Below are 25,947 nucleotides of genomic sequence, written 5' to 3' on the forward strand. Positions count from 1 at the left end.
ATGTCATTAACAAACTTAAGATCCGATATAGCGAATTGCAAATCTTGCAAACTGTCGCAGATCGCAGTGACCAGTCGAAATGAATCGTTATCGACCAAACTTCGAAGTCTTTTTCTTTCTTTTTTTTTTTTTAAATTTAACGTTTTCCACTTTGTAACCGTAGCGAACCACTTTGCACGAGAACTGTGCGCTGCCAAAAGTAGCCAATATTTAATCTCCGATCGATCGATGTTAATGGCAACGCTTCGTCGACGGATGAAGCATTCTGATTGACACTAACGGAATGTCTAACACGATGCAGGTACGAGACGAGTATGTTCAGGGATCGGAGGACGTGCTGCGAGCATCGTTTCGACAAGATGCGAGAGTCCGACGCTTTTGATTCTCATCGACGGGGACGGGACGTGGAGGGCGGGAGTAGGGTACATCTGTTAAACGTTGCATCGGAAATAACGTCGAGGAAAGTACAGGACAAAAGATTGAGCGGGAGTACAACCATGCGCTACTCACAGCCGCCATTGAAAGTTGTTCCCTGCCTTTCATATCATAGTACACGAGCCAATCGCTTAGTTATCCTCCGACTTTCGGACGAAACGATCGTCTACTCACGTGAGACGTGTCCGATACGGTGGTGTCCTGCGTCCTGTAAATGCCAATCGGGATCTCGCACGTCGTCGAGCAGAGTTTCTGATACAGCCTGCCGTAGGTTCTGATCCACATGTCGTCCTTCGTTATTTTCATCTGTAATAGAAAAGCAATTAGTACCAGTTGGAGAGATACTTCCTTGATTTGATATATTCGATGGAGTCCGAATGTTTGCAAACATATCCTGGGGATTCATTTTGTGACCAAGACATTAGATTTTAGTTACCACTAGATACAATGATTCTTGAAATACAAGAATGGAGGAAAGGAAACGGTTAGATTTATTTCACAGAGAATATTTAGTAGATTGTCGACCAGAATTGATTTCTGAATGCAAGATTTTCTAGTTTGTTAATGAAATTTGATATTGAATACATATTGAGAACTAAGACATTAGATTTTAGTTACCACTAGTACAATGATTTTTAAAATACAAGAATGGAGGAAAGGAAACGGTTAGATTTGTTTCATAGACGATATTTAGTAGATTGTCGACTAGAATTGATTTCTGAATGCTGAGAATGTTGATTCTTTACCGATGTTAGAAAGCCAGATCCTGGAGCTTGGTCGACACCCAGCAGCAACCTCACGAATGTTATCATGTAGTCCTTCACAAATGCTTGGTACAGGAGAGTGTCCAGCATGGAGGCGCTGAAGACACTGCCAGCAGCGAAAGGCAATCGGAACATGTACGATATATGGGAGCCTCTTTCCTTTTCTCTCTGTTACAGTAATTACAAAATTCAATTACATTCCGAACCTGGCAAATTTGTCCTATCGTCTTAACTATTACCCCACTGAACTTGAGTATTATTATAAAGTGTCTCATACTACTTAGTTTAAGTATTTCTAAAAAATGGTGTAGCTACCAATCAGCGATTTGTAAAATACTGCATTATTAGTCAGTTATTCGAACGATTGTCTTACCTTTTCCATTTTGCTGAGGTGAAGGGCATACTTGTCGTGGGCCCTAAACTGCATGAAACGCATGTTGCTCGACTGCGACAGTTCCGTTATGCTCTTTATACTTGGAAAAAATCTGTGAAAATACAAACTGTACATTATTCCGTCATCAATTCTATATCACTTTCGGTTATTCATGAAGTTTAATCAGCATCTTGGTATATCAACATCGATATTCAAGAATGGTCAACCACGAATAAAAACAATTTACGATATAAAATTATGAATAATAATGATATTACTTTGTCAGCGCCTGATATAGGCGATACGAATAATAAACCACACGAAGATATCGCTGGATCTAATACTAGTTCATTACAGGCATTATGGGAAAACATAAATTACTAATCGAATTAATTGTAGAAAAGATTTGTATGCTTACTTGAACATGGTTTGCACCGCGACGATAGTGTTACAGTCAGCCAAGGTATCTTCCTCCGCGGAATTGCTGAGTTCCTTGTTTACGACGACGACATTTTCCGCAAGGGTGATACCAGCGCGAAGGAGATCGTCCAAACAGTCGATGGATCCCCGCATCCAGTACACCAGAGGAAAGTAAGACACCGCGTCAAGGAACGCAATTTCCGGTTTTCGTTCCAGCAGAAGAATGATCGGATTCAGCGAGGTTTTCGACCTGGTGGGAATTTTTAATAAAGATTCAAATGTTTCCGCCTCGTGTCCGTACGTGATGAACTTATTAACTTCCAACTCAAATTAGAATTTTTTAGAATTCAATAATTTTGATAGATAATCGTTGCAATTTTCAATTTTTGTAAACTATTATTCTATCTTAATGTGTTTTTTATTTGGATAAAATATTCATCGTACTCAAAGTTACAAGGATGACTCAAATCTAGAAAACGTTATGTATAATAAATAGCACTTTTATTGATTGTTGAGACTGATAAACGTTGACCTATATTTCTTAAAAATACCTTACTTTTTCATATAACTATCAAATATTTAGCAGAAATTTTGCTTATGAACTATGAAATGAAATATCATTCAAGTTACGTTGAGATATCCCAGTAAAGTGGAACACATTATCTTAGAAAATGAATGGAGAGTTGTCTGAAAATTGTACCTGAAATGCGCCCTTAAGGGAATTATGAAGTTGTAGATCCCGTTGCTTGCGTAATCAGCAGCTAGAATTATAGTCTTGTTTTGCCAATTGTACTCTTTCGCGTTTCTGTAAGAACAGTGCTGACAAACCTGGTAAAGCAATCGAGAATATTATTTTCACCTCTATTTACAACTTAATGTTCACCATTTCTATATCACTTAACTTATTAATTTTCGCTGTTCGATCATTTTTTCAATACTTTTAATTTTAAGACGTTTCGCTCCAAAAGAGCCAGTGAATATGACCGTAATATTTAATAAATAAACTCTTGATCTTACAGATAAAGAAATTACTAATTTATTTATAGAACTATCTTTCAACGATTAAACAGAAAATCAGTTGCACGATGTCTAGTCTTGAGATATTATTTTTTATTTTTCCGCTCTTCAACTTAATGTCACTATCATATTTATATTTAATACCGATATTTAGTATTTTCGCTACAAAAGTGGCAAAGTCTTTGCAAATGAAAATACAATGAAAAAATAGTATACATGCCTGTGCCAATTGAAGGCAACAAAGAGGTTTCTTTTCTTTTAGTAGATAACATAACGTTGGCGAGACGCCAATGAAGGGCGAAACGGGTGGAAATCCCTTGACGATCCTGTAACAATGTCGATGCATAATTAAACTGTTGTAATTTCCCAAAATAATGTTGACGCTGTAAAGATACTTCTTACAGTTTCTTACATATACTAAAACAGAGAATGATATTCACCAAAAGGTCAATAAATTATCCATTCTGTTTTATCATTTGATGTATTTTTTTTTCATTATACTTACTGAATCGAAATTATTTAGATTTTGATAGAATCGATAGAATTTATTTAGCAAGACTATTAAATGTCTTCTTGATGTTTATTTATACAATGTGTCCCAAAAATGTTAGAGGTCCTTGAAAGGGGTGGTTCGGGGTGTGATTTGAAACAACTTTTTCGTTAGCGAAAATGTCCGAGGATTCGTTATAAAGATATTAACAGAAAACCTCGAAAAATCAGAGCGCGGCCGCCGAACGCGTAGCCTATACTACTGCGGCTGTCTGGCGCGTGGCCTATTCTACTGCGGCTGTCTAGCGCGTGGCCTACGCTACCGCGGCCGCTCCACCGGGATACTCGCGCTCTGATTGGTAGATGTTCTGTGTTAACCCTTTGCACTCGAGAGGTGACTCTCAATCACCATTAGGTTTCACGCAGTAAATCTACGATACCTAATGTTTCTTTAGGTTTAATTTCTTTGGAGCTCCAAGTGTCGATAAAATGATTGTCGGCGAGGTAAAGGTGACCTTCTTCTTAAATCTAGATAGCTTAGAATTCATGGCAATAGAATTCTAAGAATTATCTCGAATTGCTGGCTACAAAGGGTTAATATCTCCTTAACGAAGTCTCGGAAAACATTTTCGCTAAGGAAAAAGTTGTTTCAAATCACACCTCGAACCACCTCTTTCAAGGACCTCCATCATTTTCGGGACATATATCCTATGTGTTTCATCGCAGGTATCGAAAACCAGTAACACGGAAACTAATCGATTACACGAGTATTCTTCAGCTATTAAAATCGTGAAATTGTCACGTATTGTATTATTTAATGCAGCATATAATGTACAGCTCTATATATGTACAATAATATAGTACACGTATTGTGCTGTACACACTCAGAAAGTGTCAAGCATGTGCAAATGTGCGAAATGACGAAAATGGAGGAAGCGAAACATTCGAAGAATGAATGCTTAGGAAGTTAAAAGTAAGTATGTTCTCGTTAAACATGCTTTTAAATAAAATTATTCAAAACATTTCCATGGCAGTTTATAGTGTAGAAATTATTGTGGATACATTTATAAACTAAAACGTTAGAATAAAAGTGCTAGTAATTACGATCGAATCGAATCGAAACGTGAGTGCGTTTAATCGAGTGCCAATCAAGAGAGATCGAGTATTTTCGAAAATACAGACAAAATATAAAAAGAAGATAATTCTGACATCTATACACATGCATACGGAAAATACTAGACTTTCCAACAATTTGCTTCGATTTTGCTGTTTCATGAAATGAAGTTGTTTTAAACAGTTTTCATTTATTTAAATATTACAAATAGAGAAGTGAGGAATATTTGGAGAGTCTGTGGCAAACAAAAACGAACATTTAACAAATAAAGGGTATCTTAATAGTTGAAAAGTGTTTCCTTATAGATTTTGTACGTATACATGAACGAAAACTATTTGAAATCGAAGACAAACAGCAGGGTTGGAGCTATTCAATTTACATGCGACTTTGTGCGTTCAGAAAAATACAGTTGCACGTATATAGTAATGTTATGCATGAAACATCAAAATAAACACGGATTGTTGCTTGGTAAATGGACGACAATGATAACGCTATACTATAAAAGTGTTAAACAAAAATAATGATTTATATTCACGATGATGATAGCGAATAACATTTAAAGATGTGCCAATTGTAAGTTTGTTTTCTGTTTGTGAGGTGAATAATAAAATAATTCTCCATGTTGAAAATAAGCAATCCCATTGGTTTTATTTTCAATATACTTTGAATATTTTGAATATTTTCTATACATTTGAAACTATCAGCGAACATATCCATAAAAACGATCAGAATTTGAATGGGGAAACGATATATTTCACTAAAAACAGAAATTGAATTGCTCGATCGAATAATGATCGCTAGTTTCATCTAATAAATTTATAATCCTCGTTGACAATTTTTTCGTTAAAAACGAGAACCAACAGGATTGCTTGTTTACGGCTTGAAAAATTATTTTATTTTCAAGAGAATGAATTTGTATCGGATACAGGGTGAATTCCGATGATTTATCGTGGCTATCTCGTCAGTGTTTGCTGTATTACAAGATAATGGTTCAAACTCGGTGTAGCTGACTTTGATGAATGCGTTACTGAAAGAAGAAAAATGTTCCACGGTATCCTTTCAGTGTACAAAAATCGGTAATATTATGCATCGACTGAAAATTGGTGCAATCACTCAAAAACCTTTACTTTATTAGCGTATAAATCCGTCGAGGTCGATTTATCAATTCGCCAGGGCGGAAAGTTCACCGCAGCCGGATCGAATACATTTTCATAACTTCGTTCGCCTCACATCCAGCGTGTTCGCGTCGACGTATGCGACTCCAATTTCGTAGTTCGCGTCCGTTGCGAGCGATTCAGCGAGCAGAATTAAACAGTGAACTTTAGCGCGCGAAGAGGCCGATTAAATTCTGCTTCGAACGTTTCGCCGATTCCGAAGCTACGAGATATGCCCGACATCCCGCGTCTCGTAAACTTCCTGTCCCGTTTCTTAACGTATTTCGGAAATCCACGGTACATACAACTTCAGTACAACAGCTTCAGTTCAACTGTCTGAATTACAGAAAACGTTTCGCTAATCAACTTTCGCAGAACGTGAATCACTCCTGTTTCAGATAGGTAGATCGGATCCAGGGTATTTTAGCTACTTAATAGATACACCAGTTCGTTTCCGAATAGAAAGTAATCAATTAGGGACATTCAGAACTTGAAACACTCGAATAATGAATAAAAAAAGAAGCATATTTCTATTGCTGGAATGAGATCATATTTTATCATTGAAAAATTGATTTGGAAAGGATTAACGTTTAATCTAGAAAACTTTCTTCGATATACATAGAGAGTACGAATATTAATGGAACTGACTGTAGAGTAACATTTATTTGTTGTTATTCAGATAGCTCTTGAAAACTAAATAATATTTTCTTGAATTTTTTTTATTATACATGGGTATAGAGTAATAACGAAAAATTAAAATTAAAGAGACAGATATGGTAATTGCTCTAACAACATAGGAAAATATAAAATCATGAGTAAAGTCGGACACGTCAGATACGTCATTGTTTTAAATTTCAGAATATCAAATCTCTCGAACAATCAAATCCTGAACGTTCCCACGCAAGAAGCAAGATTTGCGAGAGTAATTTATATGGAAGCATAAAAACGTAAACTCACCCCTTGAAACTGCTGGGCAAAGGTCGTGCGTCAAGACCGCAGTGCATAAAGACGATGCAGGAAGGAAGACATCGAAAACATCCACGAGGACATATAGGGTGTCAGGCAGGACAGCATCGAGCAGCGATTCAATACCATCGACGCCGATTAGTGGTACCAGGCATCGAGAGACATTCAGACAGGACAGATCGGCCATCAACGTAAACTTGCGTTTAATTGTATTTCGGGTGGTGAATGACGGACGAGTGTGACATCGACCTTTCGCTCAAAAATTTTTACCTTTTTCGTCCTGTCTGTCTCTTGTCACCGTGACATTCGAACTTTTCAACCACTCGACGTTACTCGTATCGCGCCTCGAAATTGGAATTGTCCAGATAGTTTCAGTCCAGGGAAAACAATTCTCTGCTCAAATTTTGTGTTGCGTCGAAAAAAAAAGAAACGGTTGAGCTTACCTTTAGCAACATCCAAAGTCATTCACGAATTATGGTCAGTGGAATGTATAACACTTAATGGACTAAATGAACAGATTAATTATTGAGAAGGGCAGAGAAGCTGGACAAAGTTTCAATACATTTAACGCTTGGTATGGTCACGAACTTTGATTACTTTTATTTTGGATAACTAAGCAATCCCTATAAGTGTTACCTTATTTTTAGAATTGTTTAAAAAGTATTGGCAAACTAAAAGGGGACTGCAAATAAAACTTCTGGAACGTTACAGAATAGAATGATATTTAACGATATTGGGAGGAATTTTAGGGAATGTTAAGCACTAAATAAAATATTGCAATGAAAATTAAAAATCTTATTTTAAGAAAAGGAAATATTTGTACTCTTATTAAAATTAAAATAAATAATAAGAGTAACGAAGGCACGAGTCTCGTATTCGTAGGACAATTGAGTCACGTCGAGTAGACAATCATAGGAAGTAACATCTAAGAAAAGAGTGCAGAAACAGGACGAGCATGGTGCACAATTCCCTGCAGCATAGCTGTCGAACTTCGTCTTATGCGATATAGCTACTGATAAGATCGCACAGATTTCAGAGTAATATTTCATAGAATTGGAATTCTTGTGTCGAATACACGATCAGTCGTACGATCTTACAGTGCGTTTTTGAAAGGTTTGCAAGAAAATACTGGTGATCTTCGAACTTCGAGAATCTAATATGTACCTAATAACTACATTCAACATTGTTTCTCATTAATCTTAATAATTTAATATGTACAGTCGTATATATTTAACATAAAAATACTTGAACGCCCATTCTTCTGATGCCACTCTTTCCCTTTGCTAAATATGTGACATTTTTATAATATTCACTTAATTAATAAAACAGAAAACAATATTGAATGTTTCGAAGATCCAATATATTCTTCCTAAAACTAATATCGATAGTTATCGTATATATATATATCCAGAATAAGAATGAGTGATAAAGGAGATACATTCATCAGGTATAATATATAGAGATATACGAATAAATAAAATACACAAAGACGTCCGATGCACAAGAGACCGTGCCATGCAAGTGCACGAGACAGTGCAAGATCGTTTCACTCTTAAGGATTCCACGATCGTGCTCGAATACATATATATAAAAAAAGATTGGTCAAAGATAGGAAACGAGGTTTCTCATCTATCTAATAAGTACGTCTATGAACGTATATTCGTCTAAGGTTGACGATCCGTTGCTTCGTGTTCACGATGATACAACACACACATGACCGTCTACCTTGAATCCTTGCGACCTTGGATTTAACATGTGGTATGAAAGGTGACGATGAAAATCGATTCAAAGAATACTCACGCGATCTTTTCGCTAGGCGATCTCCATGGGACGTCGTCGTCCATTTCATCCTCGGACTCGTCACCTTCGTGGTCCAACGACTCTTGACCAGGAAGATGCAAGGTCGAGCTTGTCAGCATGTCTGGCACAGGCAGGATGCTTGGTCTTCTGCTCCCTGAAGCGGGTTAATTGAAAAGCTTTGTGCAAATTTCTTCCTTGTTATTCAGATAGCTCTTGAAAATACCGTTTTAAACAAGCAATAGTATTTTAAAGTAAATTAGTTTAATTTATATTGTGCATGTGACTGGAAAAACGATCTTCTTCCTATGGTTAGTTAGTTTGTTTCAGGATTTTTAAAACTTTAAAACTAGTTCTTGTATTACTAATAGTAAGTTGATCCGAAATCTCGACATCGAAATTTTGTTAACGACGTAGCTATTAGATATTATTTAATTAGATCGCTTTCTCGTTAGCTTCGGTTCAAAAATTCTTTTAAACGCAGCGACGTCTAACGGTCGAGATCGCCTCTAATTTTGATCAAATTACATTACTTTGATGACGATCTCCGTCTCTACTAAGTTTCATTCGGAAACTCGAGTTACAGTTCCCGTACTTTCCTTATGAGCACAAGCTTGGCCTTTGTGAGCCTTTGACGATAATCAGCGTGAAATGACATCGCTGAAAATACTTGTATACAATGGGCAGCTTTGATATCAACAGATTAGTGAAACATTATCCTTTTGAAAAATATACCTGTCACGCGTCATTAGTCAGCCACATCGGTACTTTATGCTTCAGAAATTAAATATGGTAAATATTAATTTTCCTTCTTCAGCATAAAATGGCTGTCGTGTTCATAATGATTAATTTGTGCTATTCATTAATTATCACAGTCACGTATGCGGCTGAATGACAATAAATGAGCATTCTTTTGCGCCGATTCACTGCATGAAAAATGTTATGGATCGATGACGAATTGAGTTACCTCTTCTTTGAGTAAGAATCTCCGGACTGAGTAGATTAGGATTTGGATCCATGGATCGTGGAACGTCTAAATGATTCCCTGTGATTGGCGTCTGTGGCGTGGATCCTCCATCTTTCAGGCATTGCCGTGAATCTCCGAATCCGCCGGGATCAAGGTACGTTGCTGCGAAATTTAACATCAGTTGCGGATAACTACCTACATAGGTATTATCCAAGTATCAAAACACCAGATTTATAATTCAATATTTAAAATATAATTTATTATCAATGATGTAATATTAAAAATATAATTTATCGTGAAATGCGAATAAAGTTGAATGTCAACTGTTTTCGTACTATTCTGGTTGTAGTATAGTTATGAAATGATTCCAACGAATATATTTTTTCATGTAATGAAAAATACACGTTATAAATTATATTTTCGATACTTAATCCTGGCGATGTAGAAATTACGTTTAAAATGAATTCCAATAAAATATAATAAATATGAAAAGTAAAAAACTATTTTTCAAACTTACGCCTTATATTGCGATTTTAATTATTTCGTTAAAAATTTTGTGCAGTATAATAATTGAATCGATGTGACATAAAAGAAGTAATGATACTATAAAAGAAATTTAAAAATTGCAATATCAGCGAAGATTGCTATATTATGAAATATATAGAATGATTATTTTACGAGCTACATTTAATAATAATGAGATGTTTCAAGCCTCAAGCTTTGTTTCGTGTATATACATATGTATTTATGTTGCGAGTAACTGCAAGCTGAAGTGCTTCCTTTTATATTTTTCGAAGCTTCCCCTACGTTGCTCTAACCCATTCATTAATAGTCACAGTAAATTGCTTTTCTGCTATAAAATATATAAGAAATTCCTGGTCGATATTAGTTCTGATCAAGCTACATTCCCACCTGAATTTTAGTTCACTTAATTTCACTTAATTTTAAATTAGGACATTTTATAACAATTTTAAATTTTCCAATCATGATATCCATCGCAACTTGCAACGAAACAAATGGATTACGCAAAATTCGGTGAAGTGTTTTCAATTACAAGATCAGTTTAGATCATTCGACATGCACTTTTTGTATTTGTCAACTACAACGAGCAATTACATTAACTAACGTGCAAGACGACGTTCCGTACATTAGAACCAGAAGCAATGCTGAAGCATGCCAACCAACCGCATCTCAACATAAACTACAAACTCGATAGTAATTAAAACTACTTATGTACACATGTACGTTTCTATTTAATGTAAATAAATCAGAAATAAGTTACATGATGTTGTGAGACTATAAATGGTATAGATTAAATATATTGTTCAAACAGTATTCGATTTTGAAGTGATACTGTCACATATCGTTCTATAAAATTTGTGTTTATTTTCTGTTACATTATACATTGTAACGATATCCACAATTTTTGTACATCAAAAACAACATTGAGAAATTACTGTATTCCAACAACGTTAAAAGCTTCCCAAATCATTCAGCCTTCGCCCACAGTAAGCAAAGAAGCATTTTCCGCCAAAAAAAATAAAAACGCACGCTCGAAAATATACCCGACTGAATTACCATCATCATCGCACGCAAATCAGCCTCGTCGAGATCCTCATACTTCACGAATCGACGCGAATAAAAAAGAAGAGCAAATCGTATCCACCGCCAGAGATGGGCAACGTTTTATTCCAATAACAGGTAACGAATAACGTACATATATTTTCTACGTGATACACTCTGTCAATATTTGAACAAAAATCTCATTTTTCACACAAAGTTTACAGTAAAAGCGTCTGTTGCAAGAGATGTTAACAATTTATCGCATCATAGCTTTTCTATTTTGATCTTCCATTGAGCCAATTGTTTCCGAAACAAAAATTGTCGAATACATACACGATTATCATACTGTAGGAGTCTAAAAGAAAAATAAGCCACGGGGATTCGAATTCACGATCAATCCCGTACCCTACGTCTCGTATTTTCGATCGACTTCTTATTATTGGGTATGGGGGGGCGCGATACTAAAATTCCAAGATGGTTTCTCCCTTTACCGGAATTTATATCAAACATGCATTCCGTATAAAGATCTATGCCTAGGTCTACACCGTAAAAAGTGCCAAGCACGTTATTTCTCAAACAATCCATTGAAATTTCGCTGTAAACAAGTAACGGATAAAAGATGAATTATCGTCATTCGATACTTTTATCCGGACGATTAATTTCCCCATCTCTGGCAGTCACATAAGTATCGAAGAATGTACACAGAGACGAATAAGATTGGTGAGAGAATGTAAACGAAACGAAAGAAGAAAGAATAGAGAAGGCAAGCGCATGCGACACTCACGGTGGACATCGGATGCGAATATGTTGTGGTGTTCGAGTGGTGTGGGCGTGCTAGGGAGGACCTGCAAAATAACCTGTGGGGCCCTGTGAGCCTGTGTACCGTGCACGTTCTGTCCACGGGGCCCCGTACAGGTCGTCTCCTGTCTGCAGCAAGCTGTATCGTTCAGCGCATTGTTACAACTGTTGGAATAGCGACGGTGCTCGTTGGCACCGGGCTTATTTGCTGTACCGTTCCCATCACCGCCGGCGATCGTACAGCTGGTCGATATCGTGGTGGTGGTCGTTGTCACTCCAGCGCTGGTTCCAGAATTTATCGTGGAATTGTTGTTCGCCGTTGTGTTCCCCGCCGTACCGGTGTTGTCGGTTTTCGTCTCGGTAATTACCTGCATACCCTCCGCCACGGTTTGATTGTTCGCCACAACGAACGCGGAGTTCTCCTCCTTCGTGATGCTCATATAGTAGCAGGTGTCGGTTTTCTTCATTATGTGACGCGGACCTAGGGCGAAGAAATAAGACAAATTAGATTAGGAGATTGGAACGAGAGTAAGAACCACGGTGTACTTATTTCGAAGACGGTGGGGTCCGATTCCGTTGTTTAACCCCTTTATTCTGAGCACGATCGTTAAACATCGAAAATGAGACAATGTGTGATGTGCATCAATATGTGGAACTCTTGGAAGTTTATTATTTTAATTAAACATTTGCATCTGGGAGACCTCTTAAAGAAACGATTTTTGGAGGATTTGGATGAGAGAGGTTGGTCTGAGACTGTAGTATACAAGAACAAGTCACCAGACATTAGACAAAAAATTGTTTAAATGCTGTGAGTATTGCACCGATGAATAGTAGTGTACTTATTCTTTTGTCTAACGTAGCTGTTAATAAGACTTGCGTATGTATAAGACAGCGTATGAACGCTGTTTTATTATCTTATTGCTACCTTGTCGGGGAGCTCACGTGCAGTCGTTGATCGAATTACTGAGAAGCACTAGAGAAATGCCTGGAGGTACCTTGAGACTTACTGAACAACGAAGAATACCTGACTAACACGTATAACGCTGAAGATAGTGCTGTCAAGTGTGAAATGTTGACATTGCTTCCTTAGAACGGAAATGTCTCCTTTCTTCCTCGGTGTCCATGATAATTCAATGAAAAAACTGAATCTATTCCTATATTACTGCATGTAAATTGAAAATAGTGATTTCATGAAGTTTATGTGGTAGCGTCAGATTTTTTTAACGCAACGTGAAACTGAGTAGAATCTTCCTTATACCAATCAACATTGAAATAAAGCATCCATATTTAAATTATTTATTAGTGACACGAACAAGCATTAAAAAGTTTGATATCACTTGTTCTCCAATGTCATTTATTTATTAATGACCGAACATGCCATCAAAGGTGCCGACAACTGTGGTATAGCTCCCATTTTGTGCACAGAGTAGATAAAAAATTGTCTGACCCTTTAAGAATTAAAAAGTAGAATGTTTTTCAGGGTGGAAAATACTGCAATGGTGAAGTGATATTAATAAAACGGTTACCCGGATTTAAGAGAATGGTGTCCTCGTAAAATTCCGGAAGTTCCGCCGGTCTGACAGCGACCAGCGCCACCCCATATTTACGGTGACTGTGGAAGGACGCGTAAGTGAAGGATTTGCCTTCGTATTCGCCGAAAAACCGAGAATCGCCGAGAATAATGTGGTAAATCTCGTTTCCAGAACATTTACCGTAGAGCCTCTGCCATTCCTCCTGCGATTGCTGACCTTCCCTAGTAAACAATAAAGAATTTATCTTTCAAAATAAACATCGCTTGGGACTCCGTAATTTTGAATAAATTTTTGTTAGCCTGAGGTATCATCAACCCTATCGAATTATTAAGAAGACTTAACTTTTTTAGTATTTTAATAATACAGAAAGAAACAATTTATTTTAGGTTCATAGAGTAAACCTACTTCAAGAACTAGACTCTGATAGAAAACAAAAAATATTAAAACGTTTGTAAAGATCGAAAGACTGCAACAGTAATAAAATTAATTAAGACAAGTTTGTTATGAAATTGTTTCGCTAAGTGAAAATACAAGATTCTTCCATTTATTATTTTATTTTTATTTGAATTCTCACGAAAATTTTTCATTCGACTCACTGTCCTCTGGAAGTGTGCAGCAAAAGTGTGACTAAGGTCGATGCACCAGGACACGTGCAATTGTTCGCCAAAAGGGCGTACTTGAACTCGTCCTCGCACACCACGTGCTCCGCGAACTTCACGTGAAGCTTGTTTTCCGGACGGAAGATTTGAACGTACTGAGGGACGCTTGGTGCGAAGTCCTTCACTGCCCACGATCTGCAGCATTAATGGCGAAAATATTCGTCACAAATAGACCGTGAATTTTATGCATACGTGGCGTACGCTAATATGGGAGCCACGTATGTAAATTAATATTTCATAAATCGGGCGTAAATGACGCGTGTTATAGTAATAAATCAACTCAAAGGAAATCCAGGCAAATAAACGTAGTTTAAACGTACGTTTAAATCATGATTATTTGGCTATATTCCCTTTGAAATAGAATATTTCATAAATTCATAATATTAATATCTTACTTTGCATAAGTGTACGTATTCTGTAAAATCCGACGCTCACCGATCAAGTCGAAACATTTACCCGATATATACATTTAATAACATCAATGAGTATAAAGTATACCGAAATATGTTTCAAACAAAAGTTTTATCGTTTCGAGAGGCCTATAAATGAGCAGCTAAAATGTTCGAAAATTAATTTAAAAAATATAATAGTCGAGCACGTTCTTCTAACAATTTACAGGTCTCCAAAAACGGTACAACTTTTATTTAAAACATTTTTAAATTAAAGAGTTGTCCATACGACCGCGAATAAAATGGATAGCACCGATATAGAGGATGTATCTCTCTCTTGAAGTCGAGAACCATCGGCAACGAAATACGGTATAGTTTTTATGGTGCGCTAATGAACACTAATGCAAAGATTTATCAAAATCAGCGTCTGACAGTTTACAATGTTCCCTTGTCGGCGCAATACGTTTAATAGTATTTGTCGGCAGTTTTTTGGTATCCAACAAACCTAAGTATCGTGTGTTCGTCGGCAGCGGTTTTGTCGGCGTAATTCCTCGCTGCAAGAACAAAGCAGGCTTCCGCCTCGTTCATCCTGGCCCTGGTGAGATCGTTATCCTTCAGACACGACCCTTGAATGTAGATTACCCTTTGTGCCCAGATGGGCACCTGTAAAATCATTCGCATCGTGGTATCCAGTTCCATTGGCGACAACAGTACCACGTAATAGTCCTAAATGTGATTAAAATCATCCATCAAGCCTGGCGTCGAATATATTCTCAAAGGACTTAGAATTTCGTGGCAAGGCAATAGTGTTCAAGAATTGCTTTCAAATAATATAATGGTTACAGGGTAGAAATTATTGCGAAAGGAAATGTACACGTTAGGACAGCGGCGTAAGAAGGACATGAAGCGATTGCGGCTAATATCTAATTTGCACCTCGTAATAATAACAAATAATATACAAAATTTTAACGTAACATGTTAAATTTGATTAAATTTAATATTTTAAATACTATTAAATCTGCAACCTAAATAAGAATAAATTTTTATTCATATTCAATGACGACAAAATAAAAGAAAATGTACACATAGGTATACGATTGAAATAATATAATAAAAACATAAAAGAGTTCAATAGATTTGGCATTGCCTACCAAGAGTAACAAGTAGCATCTTATACTTTGTGTAATATCGGGAAAATTTTCGAAAAATCCTGGTCATCATGGATTCCGCTCGTTGTTCCGGAGCGTATCACTCGTGAACGTATGAATAATATGTACGTGTCTGTGTCTAATTGGTCAAGGGTCGAAAAACGGTTAATCGGTTCTGATTTATGTAGAGTAGAATGGTCAAGTAGAATAAAAACCACGTGCAACTCTCACAACCGAGTCTGTATCCTTCGTTTTGCGCCCCAAACCACGTTGCGCCTTTTTCGTCACGCCCTTGTTACGGCACTGCGCTAGGATATCGAGAGTAATGAAAGTAATTTGTGCGGTCAAATATCTAACCTGTAACAACGGATGGGCGTAAAACTCGTTTAGAAAATCCATGATGGTGTCAGCTTGCAGCGTTGTACTGCACACCACCACGTGTTTCTCGCTTTGCGCTCTGTGCGATGAATACGAGCCGCCCAGCTTTTGTCTTTCCATCCACGTGAAAGCCAGCTGCTCGAACTGTTTCAGAAATTACGCCGAAATTGTAAAATCAACGTCGAATAAGTTATAAAATTAGGCAGGCTACGAATAAAGAACGAAAAATATTATAACTGTAACTTTTACTTTAACAGTCATTCTTAAAACTGGAACAAAATTGTTTATGATTTTTCTGAAAATACATTGGTTGGTATTATTACACTGACTTCGCATCTGAATTTCCCACTCTTCTCAATATCGATCGATACTCAGTATATTGTTGAATAGAAATGAAAAGAATTATGCTTTTACCAAACTATTAATAGTAATAATATTAGCGAAGTCAATTAAAACTTTTTTTTATTAGGAACAACTTATATTATTTTATAGGAATTGCATTTTCTGTTCGACGATAGTGTTTCTCATTAAAATATACTATTCTGCATTAGTTATTTGTTTTCTCAAATAAATACACTTTCTTTTGGATTATGGAATGTACTCGCTACGAATAGCTCTGTACATAAACAAAGGATGGGTTGTCTAACGGACTACTCGTGTATCAGGTGCAACTGACGGGTTTGACAGATGAATTGCACGGTTATCACTGTCATCATGATCTCCACAGGGGTCCGACAGCTGGCCTTTGATATGATGCCCTGTCATTAGTCGATGACCTCGGGCAACAAGTTGGAGAACGCATTCGGCTAGGACTTCATTATTGGACGATTTAATTACGCGTTTGACACTGATATCCCTTAATTAGTTTTCACAAAGGGAATATTGATAGCTGCTTCACCGCAGGATTTTATCGAAATTACTGCGAGATTTCTTATCGTATCATGAAATTAGTTATTATTCAAGGAAAGAAATTTATGGTTATTATGAATTCATTCACAAACGTAAAAAAGAATAAATTCTTTCTTCTTAAGGGAAATAATCGATTCTACTTTTACGATCCTCGTTAAATATGGGCGTTATTTCAGTCTAAACATTTATCGCCAAGTGGGAAATAAAAGTTTCATGTGATCAGAAATTCCCGGGATAATAAATATTCTATAAGGAGTGAATGGTAAGGAGAAAAAGTCGAATATTTCCCGGCTTTGTACGGTCCCTTAGAGTAAAGTATCCTGTTAAATATCGTAAAAGGGATCGTTAAACCAGTGTTCTGTTAACGCCAGGGCCAAAGAAACTGGTGACCATTGATATTCATGCAAAGAGAAAGTGGAGCTTTGTACGTTACAGACAATAGCTGAATGAATGCATTTGCATAAAAATAGATTAATAAATACTTGGTTCTATAAAGTAGTCGATTTAGCTTTATTGCCTCGAATACCTCCCGTGTTCCCCATGAAATATCTAAAGTGCAACTTAATTTAACAAAGTCCAAGAAATTTTCCAAACGTGAGCAGAATTTACATACAGTTCAGTTTCATTCACCTTCCGCTAAATTAAATTTATAAAGATCCATACGTACCTGCGTGGGTAGCACGATGAGAGCAACGCAGATCATGATGACCATGTAGAGCTGCGAGGGCCAAATGTCAGGTACAAAGTCCCCGTAACCGACCGTGGAAAACGTGACCACCACGTAGTACGTACTTTGAAACAGATTCAAATGCCTGTGCCCCGCTCTCTGGAAGTGTTGGATCCCACATACGCTGAAAAAAACAAATTAAAACGTGTCGCTTTGGGTCTTAGTGAAATTTCGAAATTACTTTGAAATTATGCACTGATACGCGAAAATATTCGAGTGTTAGCATTCGGAGTAATTAATTAATAAAATGTGAAGTTATATTAAACTGAAATGATTGAGATAGCATGATATATACAGGGAGTCCAAGAATTAGTGTGTCGGTGGTTTTTCAAAATTTTTGCAGAAGAAATTGTAGTCCAGAATCGTCTCAGCTACTCCCCATTTCTGGTTTTTACACTAATTCTAGGACACCCTGTACATATCAAGGAGTATGACTGAAGATTCTGTGAGCCAAGACAGAAAATAATTCAACGATATATTTACAGTACATTTACAGTAAAAATCATAAGATTTTCAATTATAATAAATATTTTAAATAAATATACTATAGATTCCTCATACAATCTTCAGATATATTCTTTGCTGTATATACCATACCGTTTTTAATACACGCATTTTACTAAATAAACGTTTCAAACGCAATGCTTTGAATACTCTTGTGCCTGTCTGTTTATTATTAAAGCTGTCGAAGTCATCGAGCATTGTTCCCAACTAATTTTAGCTTTCGTCGTTGAATACGTCGTCCAATCATAGTTGTTGGAACCAATCGTATAATTAGCGGCTTCCTCGAGAGTCCCAGGACGCGTTTCGAGATCCTTTCATCTCGGAGGAACGACGAAAGGAAAGGATCGCGACAAGGTGGAGGACCTTCCGGAAGAGCAAGCCACTCCAACGAACAACATTCGCAAACGACATGCTTTCATTATGCATGCAACCTCGTTTTTATATCGATATCTAGCCTATATTTTTGTACCTACTTTTTTCTCTTTACTCGACGTCCGAACGATTTCGTCGTCGCGTACAGTAACTTCCGTTGGGCGATATAACGTGCGGTGTGAGCTGACTAAAATGTTAAATGCTAGTTTCTTTAAAACCAGTACAGGTATCGAGTTCAAGCTTTTTTTTCAATTAATGAGGGATCATTTTTTGATATACAGATAAATTGTCTTAAAAAATTTATTAAAATATAAAAGGGCTTCCTCGTTAAAGAAAAAAAGTGGTAAATTAATTTTTATTTATTTGCATAGCGTCTATTAAGGTTAATATCATTGACTTAAAACATTCTTCTTGTTCCGCATAGTCAATTAGTTATGAGGAAGAATTAAGCACAATTCACTGTACACGTTTCTTAGAATTCTAATAAATCCCGTTCGAGCTTGACTCTCGCGTTCCTTTTTTATCGTGTTTTTCAAACCACAGATTTCACTTTGACTTGTCGTTTTCGTTTAACGCTAGCGAATCGACGAGAAATCGCGCGAAGTGAAAAACACATTGAATGGCGAGAGACCGAAAGCTATATTGACCGCGTCAACGTGCGCGACCAAAGAGGCAAAAGCGTACGCACTATTCCGAATTGGAAAATGTTTCCTCTTTCTCAAAATCACTCTCGCGTCTGGCAGAATAATATTTATTGTTTCGTCAACGATATCACGGATCACTGGAGTAAATAACAACGAGAACGGACTTAAAGATTTTACTGGACATCGACGAAACGATCGAAGATTTTTCGTGAATTGTGAAGGCAGCGCCACGATTTTCAGCTGTTGTGCGGAGGAATCGACGGGAGATTTAATCAAAATTGATGGAAAAATGATGAAAGATACCGAGAGATATTGGAAGGTCATGCCATACCGTCAGCAAGAAGATTGGTTGGCATAGAATTTATTTTCCAAAAAGACATTGACTCAAAAACCGCGTCAAAATTGTGTCGCGTATATTTGGACGAACAATGACAAAATGGCGTCATCAGAAAAATGGAACCACAATCACCGTTTCCCAATCCAATTGAGTTATTGCGATGGGCTGGATAGGAAAGCAATGCTATCGAAATGCAAGGACGATATATGGCAGAATTTACAGAAACTTTGGGGAGAAATAAACACAGAAACATTAATGAAATTAATCCAGCAGACAGTCGACGAAAAGGATTTGGATACAGATTACGGCCAAGATTATTATTATTATTATTATGTTTTAATACAAACAAATATGACTGATAAATATCAGTTGCAATTGAAGAACTTGTACTTTTGCATTGGAGTACTTGTACACATATTATTATGTATTTAATGTATGATAAAACACATCAAGACCTGTTAAATAAAGATAAAGGAAACCACAAGTGAAGAATGAAATTAAAACATGAAAAAGTAATACAAATAAAAATCGTTAGGTCGCCCTGTGACAGTACACAAAACAAATGAAATATGTAGTTGACACATGTTTGACACGTTGCTTTGTTCCACGTTGCCTTTCAAATTGTATAATAATTACATGCTTCACTTTACGGAGAGTACCTTCAGTAATTGTTTACGCGAACTGTTGTTAAAAAGAGTGAAAAGATTGACGGAATCAATTAAGCGAAATACAGGTGTTTATGGTATTACATTTCATGCAACTCAACCTATGAATCGAAGGAACGATTAAAAACAATTTTTAAAGAAGGTCTGTTGTTTAACGTTTGCCAACCTCGACGATGTTCCAGCTTCAAAAGGCTGGAAGAGAACCACAGTGAGCGACGTGTCGACAAATAAAGAGAAGAGGAAGAAACTGTGATTTGACAGTGCAAATTTGCGATCCTTGTCCTAGACATTTTTACATCACGAATGGGTCCTAGTTTTACAACACGAATTACTTTGTTGTGCTTTTTTACCCAGTGGCATTTTTTCGAACGTGGTTGCCATTTTGTGACCAACAAGAATGTGTTGGAAACGCTCGCAATAAAAAAAAAAAGTCGCATATTCTGTCGAGTCGAGCAACGAATTGAAATTGAAAATTTTGCTGTCGGCCATATTTTTCAAAAGGAAGCTCGCGGGGGATTATGGCAAACCGTGTAGGCGTTTGTGGCTTCTTAATTCGTCAAGGAATAATTTCGCTCCGATTTATGTCATCGGTGGTGCACTGGGATATCTGCAGAATTTTATGAGAAATACGCACGCTATTTTACGGTTTCGTTCTGACAATTCAATTAACTTTTTCGTCACGCTCGCGGAGTTTAATCTTTTTAACCTTTCCATCGTCGCTTAAAGAACTTGGATTACGGAAATATTGCTGCATAATAGAAAATGTTGCTATGGAATCGCAAATTTTAAGTGTGCGTGCCGAATTTTTTAATCTAAAAGCTCGAATAATTAGTTCGTTTTTTTAATATGTAATTTTGTTTTAGATTACGTACAGATGTTAACCAAAACTATACAATGAATACATATGATTAACGTACGTAAGAGTCAATAATAAACTTACATAATAACAATTACTCATCCAAACAGTCATAAGGAATCAGTAAAAATTAGCATAAATCAATTGAAACCAAAAATTAATCTGAACAACGGAGAACTTGTCTTTAATTCAAGTAAACCTGACAAATATTTCGTTTATAAGGGTACAAGTAAAAATGTCATACGATACTAAATTAAATTCTGGTGCCTGTCATACTCTCTTCAATTTCCATAGTAGCTCCACCTGCACAGTGTAATATGCATTCGTCAATATTCTTGTTTGTCTGATACAATTTAGGCAACAATTTTCTATCTCCAAATCTTATACTATTTATCTTCCGGAATGCGGATGTGCAGTAACTCTGTTTCCTGTAAACTCCACAAGTAGTCGCTGTAACAAAGCGTCCCCCTGACTATACATCTTGTAAACGCGACAAGCAATTCGTAAGGTGAACGTCGGGCGTGTATCCCGGTGACAGTGAAATAGATAACGTCTAGTCGGCCGCAATAACCGAACCAGAAGATAATAAATTCTGTTCATTAAGTGCCTCTTGTCATTTAGCAACATGGACAATTTTCCGATGGCTCTTGATGCGGTAATCGGCTCAACGCTAATTACAAGAGAAGTAACGTAATAATTAAACGCTATTGCGTGGATGTCCTCGTAGTTAGCAAGTAATCGAATGCATAATTTATGCGTATATCGGTATGGAAGTTTGCGAGTGCACAATAGTAATGAAATCACTATTCATTATTTATCATGAAACGTAATGCTTCAATTTTTTATTTTGAATGGAAATTTAAATTTATCGTGTAAATATGGACGAAAGTATAACGAATATTTTTTCTAGATGAAAAACATATTAAAATGACAATAAAAAAATAAACGTCAACTGTCAAAATTGTTCAAATAATAAATACATTGATATTTTTTTTAAATTAATTTGAGAAATCAGGCTTCTAAAGGTTGAAGGAAGTACGGAGTACAGAAGAAAACTTATCCAAAATAATCCAGCTACTCAAAGATGCGCATATTTGAACCAACATCTATAATAAAAATCGCTAATAACTAAAAGTTGATGCGACGTTAAATACGCAGTGAAAAAAATTCTACCCAGGTATTACGAGTACCATCTTTATTTTTCTAAAGGTTTGTCACAGCAAACAGCGAACCCCAAATGCGTGGATTGCTCTCAACTTGGGGAGTGACTTCCGAATAATTTGCAGATCGGTTGTCAGGTAGGGAACATCCGCTGATGTCGTTTCCAACGATAGCAGCGGCAAGGGCGAGCTTACGAGTACGCCGTTCTACAGCCACACCGTAAATAATAAATCACGACGATCGATGGTGATACCAATCCATCTGCACGAACCGCCACGATTACTTATTAACGTCTGTCCCACATTGCGATCTAGGTCAATCAGCCAAGTTTCGCCTTTTCCCTGTTGCTAGATCGTAATTGTCTCGCCGATATTACATAAGGTATAGTTGCCAAAATGGAGTCACATAAGATAACCGCACCGCATTTCCTATTTCCTGCCAATTTACAGGAAAATTATTGTTGGACATTTATTTAAACGTCTATGTTACCGAGATAAGAACAAATTCTATTATATTAGTCCATGGTTTCGTGGTTTTCACTTGCAATTAAGTTCAAGGTAATTGCGTCTTTTTTCTTTTCTTCTATGCAATCAAATGTTTACTTTTTGACGACTGATTTGTAGTAAATATTAGAATTTTTCTCTTTTGAAGAAAAAGCGATTTGAAGAAATTGTGGTGGCAGTTCTGAGAATGGGAATGGCTTATATACGAATGTTAGGCGGACCGAGCAGTTGAGAGAAACGCGCAAACGCGCAGTGTCCTTTTAGTGGCGAAGACAAGAGGAGCCACCACAAAATTTTTCTACATATTCTATTGCAAATCGATTGCGAAATATATTCAGTAACGATACAAGAAATTGATGTAACGCGAGGTTATCGATACGTATAAAGAACTTTTTAATTCTTTCTTGCGTCGTGGGAAACAGGAGGAAATCCCAGCGTCGGGCAACCAAGAAGAAGAACAATCCGTGTTGGCGGTGGTCGCGCGACGAGAACTTATAGGCCACCGGACGACGAGTGTTTCGTCGTTAACGAAAGCTGCTCCCCCGTTTCCCCGAAAGGCCACGGGAGTTTTTAAAGTGCGTCGTTAGGGGAGTTCAAGGAAAGCGACATTTGTACGGACCGTTGAGAATGTCACGCTCGAGGAGCAATTCCGCGGAAAATTGGATTAATAATTCCAGTGTCTCATGAGTTCCCAGTGGACAAAGATGCGCGTTTACTTTTACGAATTCAACGAACGTATGGGGGTGTTTCGATTTCAATAAGCGCGTGGAACCTTCGCTCCTTCGTTAAATCATTGTATAAGCTCTGCTCGCTGGGAAGCGCGTGTCGGGAATTCCATTTTCAAAAAACAACTTCTTGTTGCGTTTAATTATATATTTAAAGAACTTAATTGAATAAACATCTGCAGTGGTTCTGATACACTTCCTCCATCTAACAACATTGCTGGTTTTTTGAAGAATTCATTTTGCAACTACAACTAATTTAGCTCCTCAAATAAATGATGGTCGATTCACGAAAAATCAAGAAAATGTGATCAACGAGAAAGTGACTAAAATTTAATTTTCCGAAACTCGAACGTCAATCACAATATCTACGTTATCCGTCACACGTAATTCATGTCACATGTGATCGAAGCTATGTCGTCGATGACGCACTCCGTTTCTATTAACTAAAGGTGACTGTTGGAACAATTTCTGTTGGACTATATCAAGAATAGAACAGTATCTTTCTGCACTGATTGATTTTCCTAGACTCAGAAATTTTATATGAAGCTGTTTCTCCATTATCCACGATAGAGTGATATTATTGTGTCGTTTGGTTCGTAGGTAGCTTACATGTAACGAACAACGGATGATTCATTTCAAAATTGTTTCTTGTTTATTTCGCGCTTTGTCGTTATTCAAAATTCCTATCCAGACTTCTCTTTGAATGTCTCGTGTATCTGCTTTATATTCATATTTGTGTACAAGGATAATTAAATACAATTCAAAATTCTTCTAAATTACAAAAGGGAAAAAGATCTTAAAAATTCTGTAATTGTTCCAAAAGTTGATCATACTTTATATTAATAGAATTTTGAAACACTTGACGTGAAAGAGAATTTAAAAAGAGCAATCGACCTTAAACTTAGTATTTCAGTAGCTTTTGTTTCATAAGATCATCGTCACTGGAAATGTTATTTTTAATCTTTTAAAAATCAGGTAGTTAACTCAGGTCATAGTCAAACTCAGTTGTCAACTACTGCTACCGGTTAACCGAGCACCTTGAAACTTGGAGCGCTATGAAAAGTAGCCCAGTGCACCTGTAAGACGGGCACATATCGATTGTTCATGCTTTTGTGATTGAGCCACCACCAGTGACATAGTTGCAAACTTTTGTTCCATGTAAGTATAGAAACGCCGGAATAACAAAGCGGCAGACACGTAATTTTTTCCCAGCTGGTATTGTCATTCCATTTTTAGCATTTGCAGTCGGTCAGACGTGATTACTGTTCGATTGATGTTCGCCTTCGCTTCGATTTCCGGAGACGATACCACTTTATTTGGGTCGACGGATATATCGAGAGAACCGAGGTGAAGCTGGGCGAATTTTTTATTTTATTTCAGGTTGTGTTATTTTTCAGCACAACCAAATGAGTCCTATATAATATAATTTAACATCAAGGTCACGATTTCCATTAAATCTAACCAGAACAATAAAGTTATTTTCAATCAAATTGTATCAATTTTACTTCGTTCTATCTCAAGTACATACTAATTAAAATTGAACGCTAGCCACTCGTTGTTCAATTACGAAAAAATTCTTTAATCTTAACGGTTTTGTCACCCAATTAATTAACAAATGTATACAATTAATATTCGAAATACATCGCTGTTCCATGCTTAAGTTCTTCAGCTATTACTCGATTAAAATTTCGCCCAATTCTGACAGACGAGATCCTCGCAAGGGTATTTTGCAACGGAGAAGACTGAAGAGTACTCGAATAGCGGAAACTTAATTTGGATAATGCGTTACGCGTGTGGCGTTATGGTTGCGGAATGAGAGTCGTTTTATTAAGTTTTAACCAACTAAGCGGGATCCTGCTGGCGGCTGAGCAAATTCGTAAATGGAAACGTCTGCTCGGGTAAACTTTCCTCGTTATTCGAATAATGTAATACGACTTGTATGCAAGCAACGCAACGCGCGCTTTGTGTAAACGCGAATAACGAAAGAGCGTACGGCCGGCAAGACTGTCTTGGAAAAGTTGACCGGCACGCGGACGGAATTTTAATTTGTAATTTTAGCATTGCCACGCGGCTTACGTGGCGGAAAATATAAATTATTAAGAGAATAGTAACAGCAGCGAACGCCGTGTAATGTAATTACATGGACTGGTTTAATGGATATCATTACCTGGAGGAAGCTGTGGGGTTGCGTCAATTGAAAGGAGTATTTACTGAACAACGATGCAGAGAGGGGAAGTAAAATTGATTTAGATTAGTCGTAAAGTAAAGGCGAACAATGTTTCATTCGAGTATTATAGAGTATCATTCGTGAGTATTTCTTCAATTGTATAGTTTATCGTATAGTCATTTTAGTAATTTATTGTGAAACAATGACAGATAAACGGTTGTTAAGTTTTTATTTATTATTCGGAGGTTTTATTTAGATAAGAATATTTGTCATCTCTAACCTCAACCTGGAATAGGAAGAGTAATCCAAGATTGAGCAAGATTGATCTGTTAAGTACTTTAGATATTTTTCAATGTAATTTTTTAAAAGATAAATAACATATAAACAAACATATATATATAATTGTTTCACAAT

The 25,947-nt window shown here is 36.7% G+C and overlaps 1 protein-coding gene and 1 long non-coding RNA gene across 12 annotated transcripts in view; one reads left to right on the top strand and one right to left on the bottom strand.

Annotated features, from left to right (window-relative positions):
- LOC128885777 (potassium channel subfamily T member 2) overlaps positions 1-25,947 on the bottom strand; it is a 212,056-nt gene that overhangs the window by 5,815 nt on the left and 180,294 nt on the right. For 9 of the 11 annotated variants that reach the window (XM_054140046.1, XM_054140045.1, XM_054140043.1 and 6 more), the window contains 14 exons: positions 17,540-17,723; positions 15,943-16,107; positions 14,943-15,163; positions 13,986-14,183; positions 13,384-13,610; positions 11,844-12,338; positions 9,497-9,658; positions 8,533-8,686; positions 3,230-3,335; positions 2,693-2,820; positions 1,991-2,242; positions 1,573-1,684; positions 1,182-1,367; positions 610-741 (listed from right to left, as the gene is read on the bottom strand). In XM_054140046.1, coding sequence (XP_053996021.1) covers positions 610-741; positions 1,182-1,367; positions 1,573-1,684; positions 1,991-2,242; positions 2,693-2,820; positions 3,230-3,335; positions 8,533-8,686; positions 9,497-9,658; positions 11,844-12,338; positions 13,384-13,610; positions 13,986-14,183; positions 14,943-15,163; positions 15,943-16,107; positions 17,540-17,723 — 2,722 coding nt within the window. Of the gene's footprint in view, positions 1-609; positions 742-1,181; positions 1,368-1,572; positions 1,685-1,990; positions 2,243-2,692; positions 2,821-3,229; positions 3,336-8,532; positions 8,687-9,496; positions 9,692-11,843; positions 12,339-13,383; positions 13,611-13,985; positions 14,184-14,942; positions 15,164-15,942; positions 16,108-17,539; positions 17,724-25,947 lie in introns of all 11 variants that reach the window. The other 2 variants (XM_054140049.1, XM_054140048.1) reach the window with 2 other exon arrangements.
- On the top strand, positions 12,355-13,678 carry LOC128885800 (uncharacterized). Its single transcript, XR_008459660.1, has 3 exons — positions 12,355-12,665; positions 13,338-13,483; positions 13,561-13,678. It is a non-coding gene; the product is annotated as an uncharacterized LOC128885800 (long non-coding RNA).

The sequence above is a fragment of the Hylaeus anthracinus genome, unplaced genomic scaffold (genome assembly GCF_026225885.1).
Source record: "Hylaeus anthracinus isolate JK02 unplaced genomic scaffold, UHH_iyHylAnth1.0_haploid 11981, whole genome shotgun sequence".
NCBI lineage: Eukaryota > Metazoa > Arthropoda > Insecta > Hymenoptera > Colletidae > Hylaeus > Hylaeus anthracinus.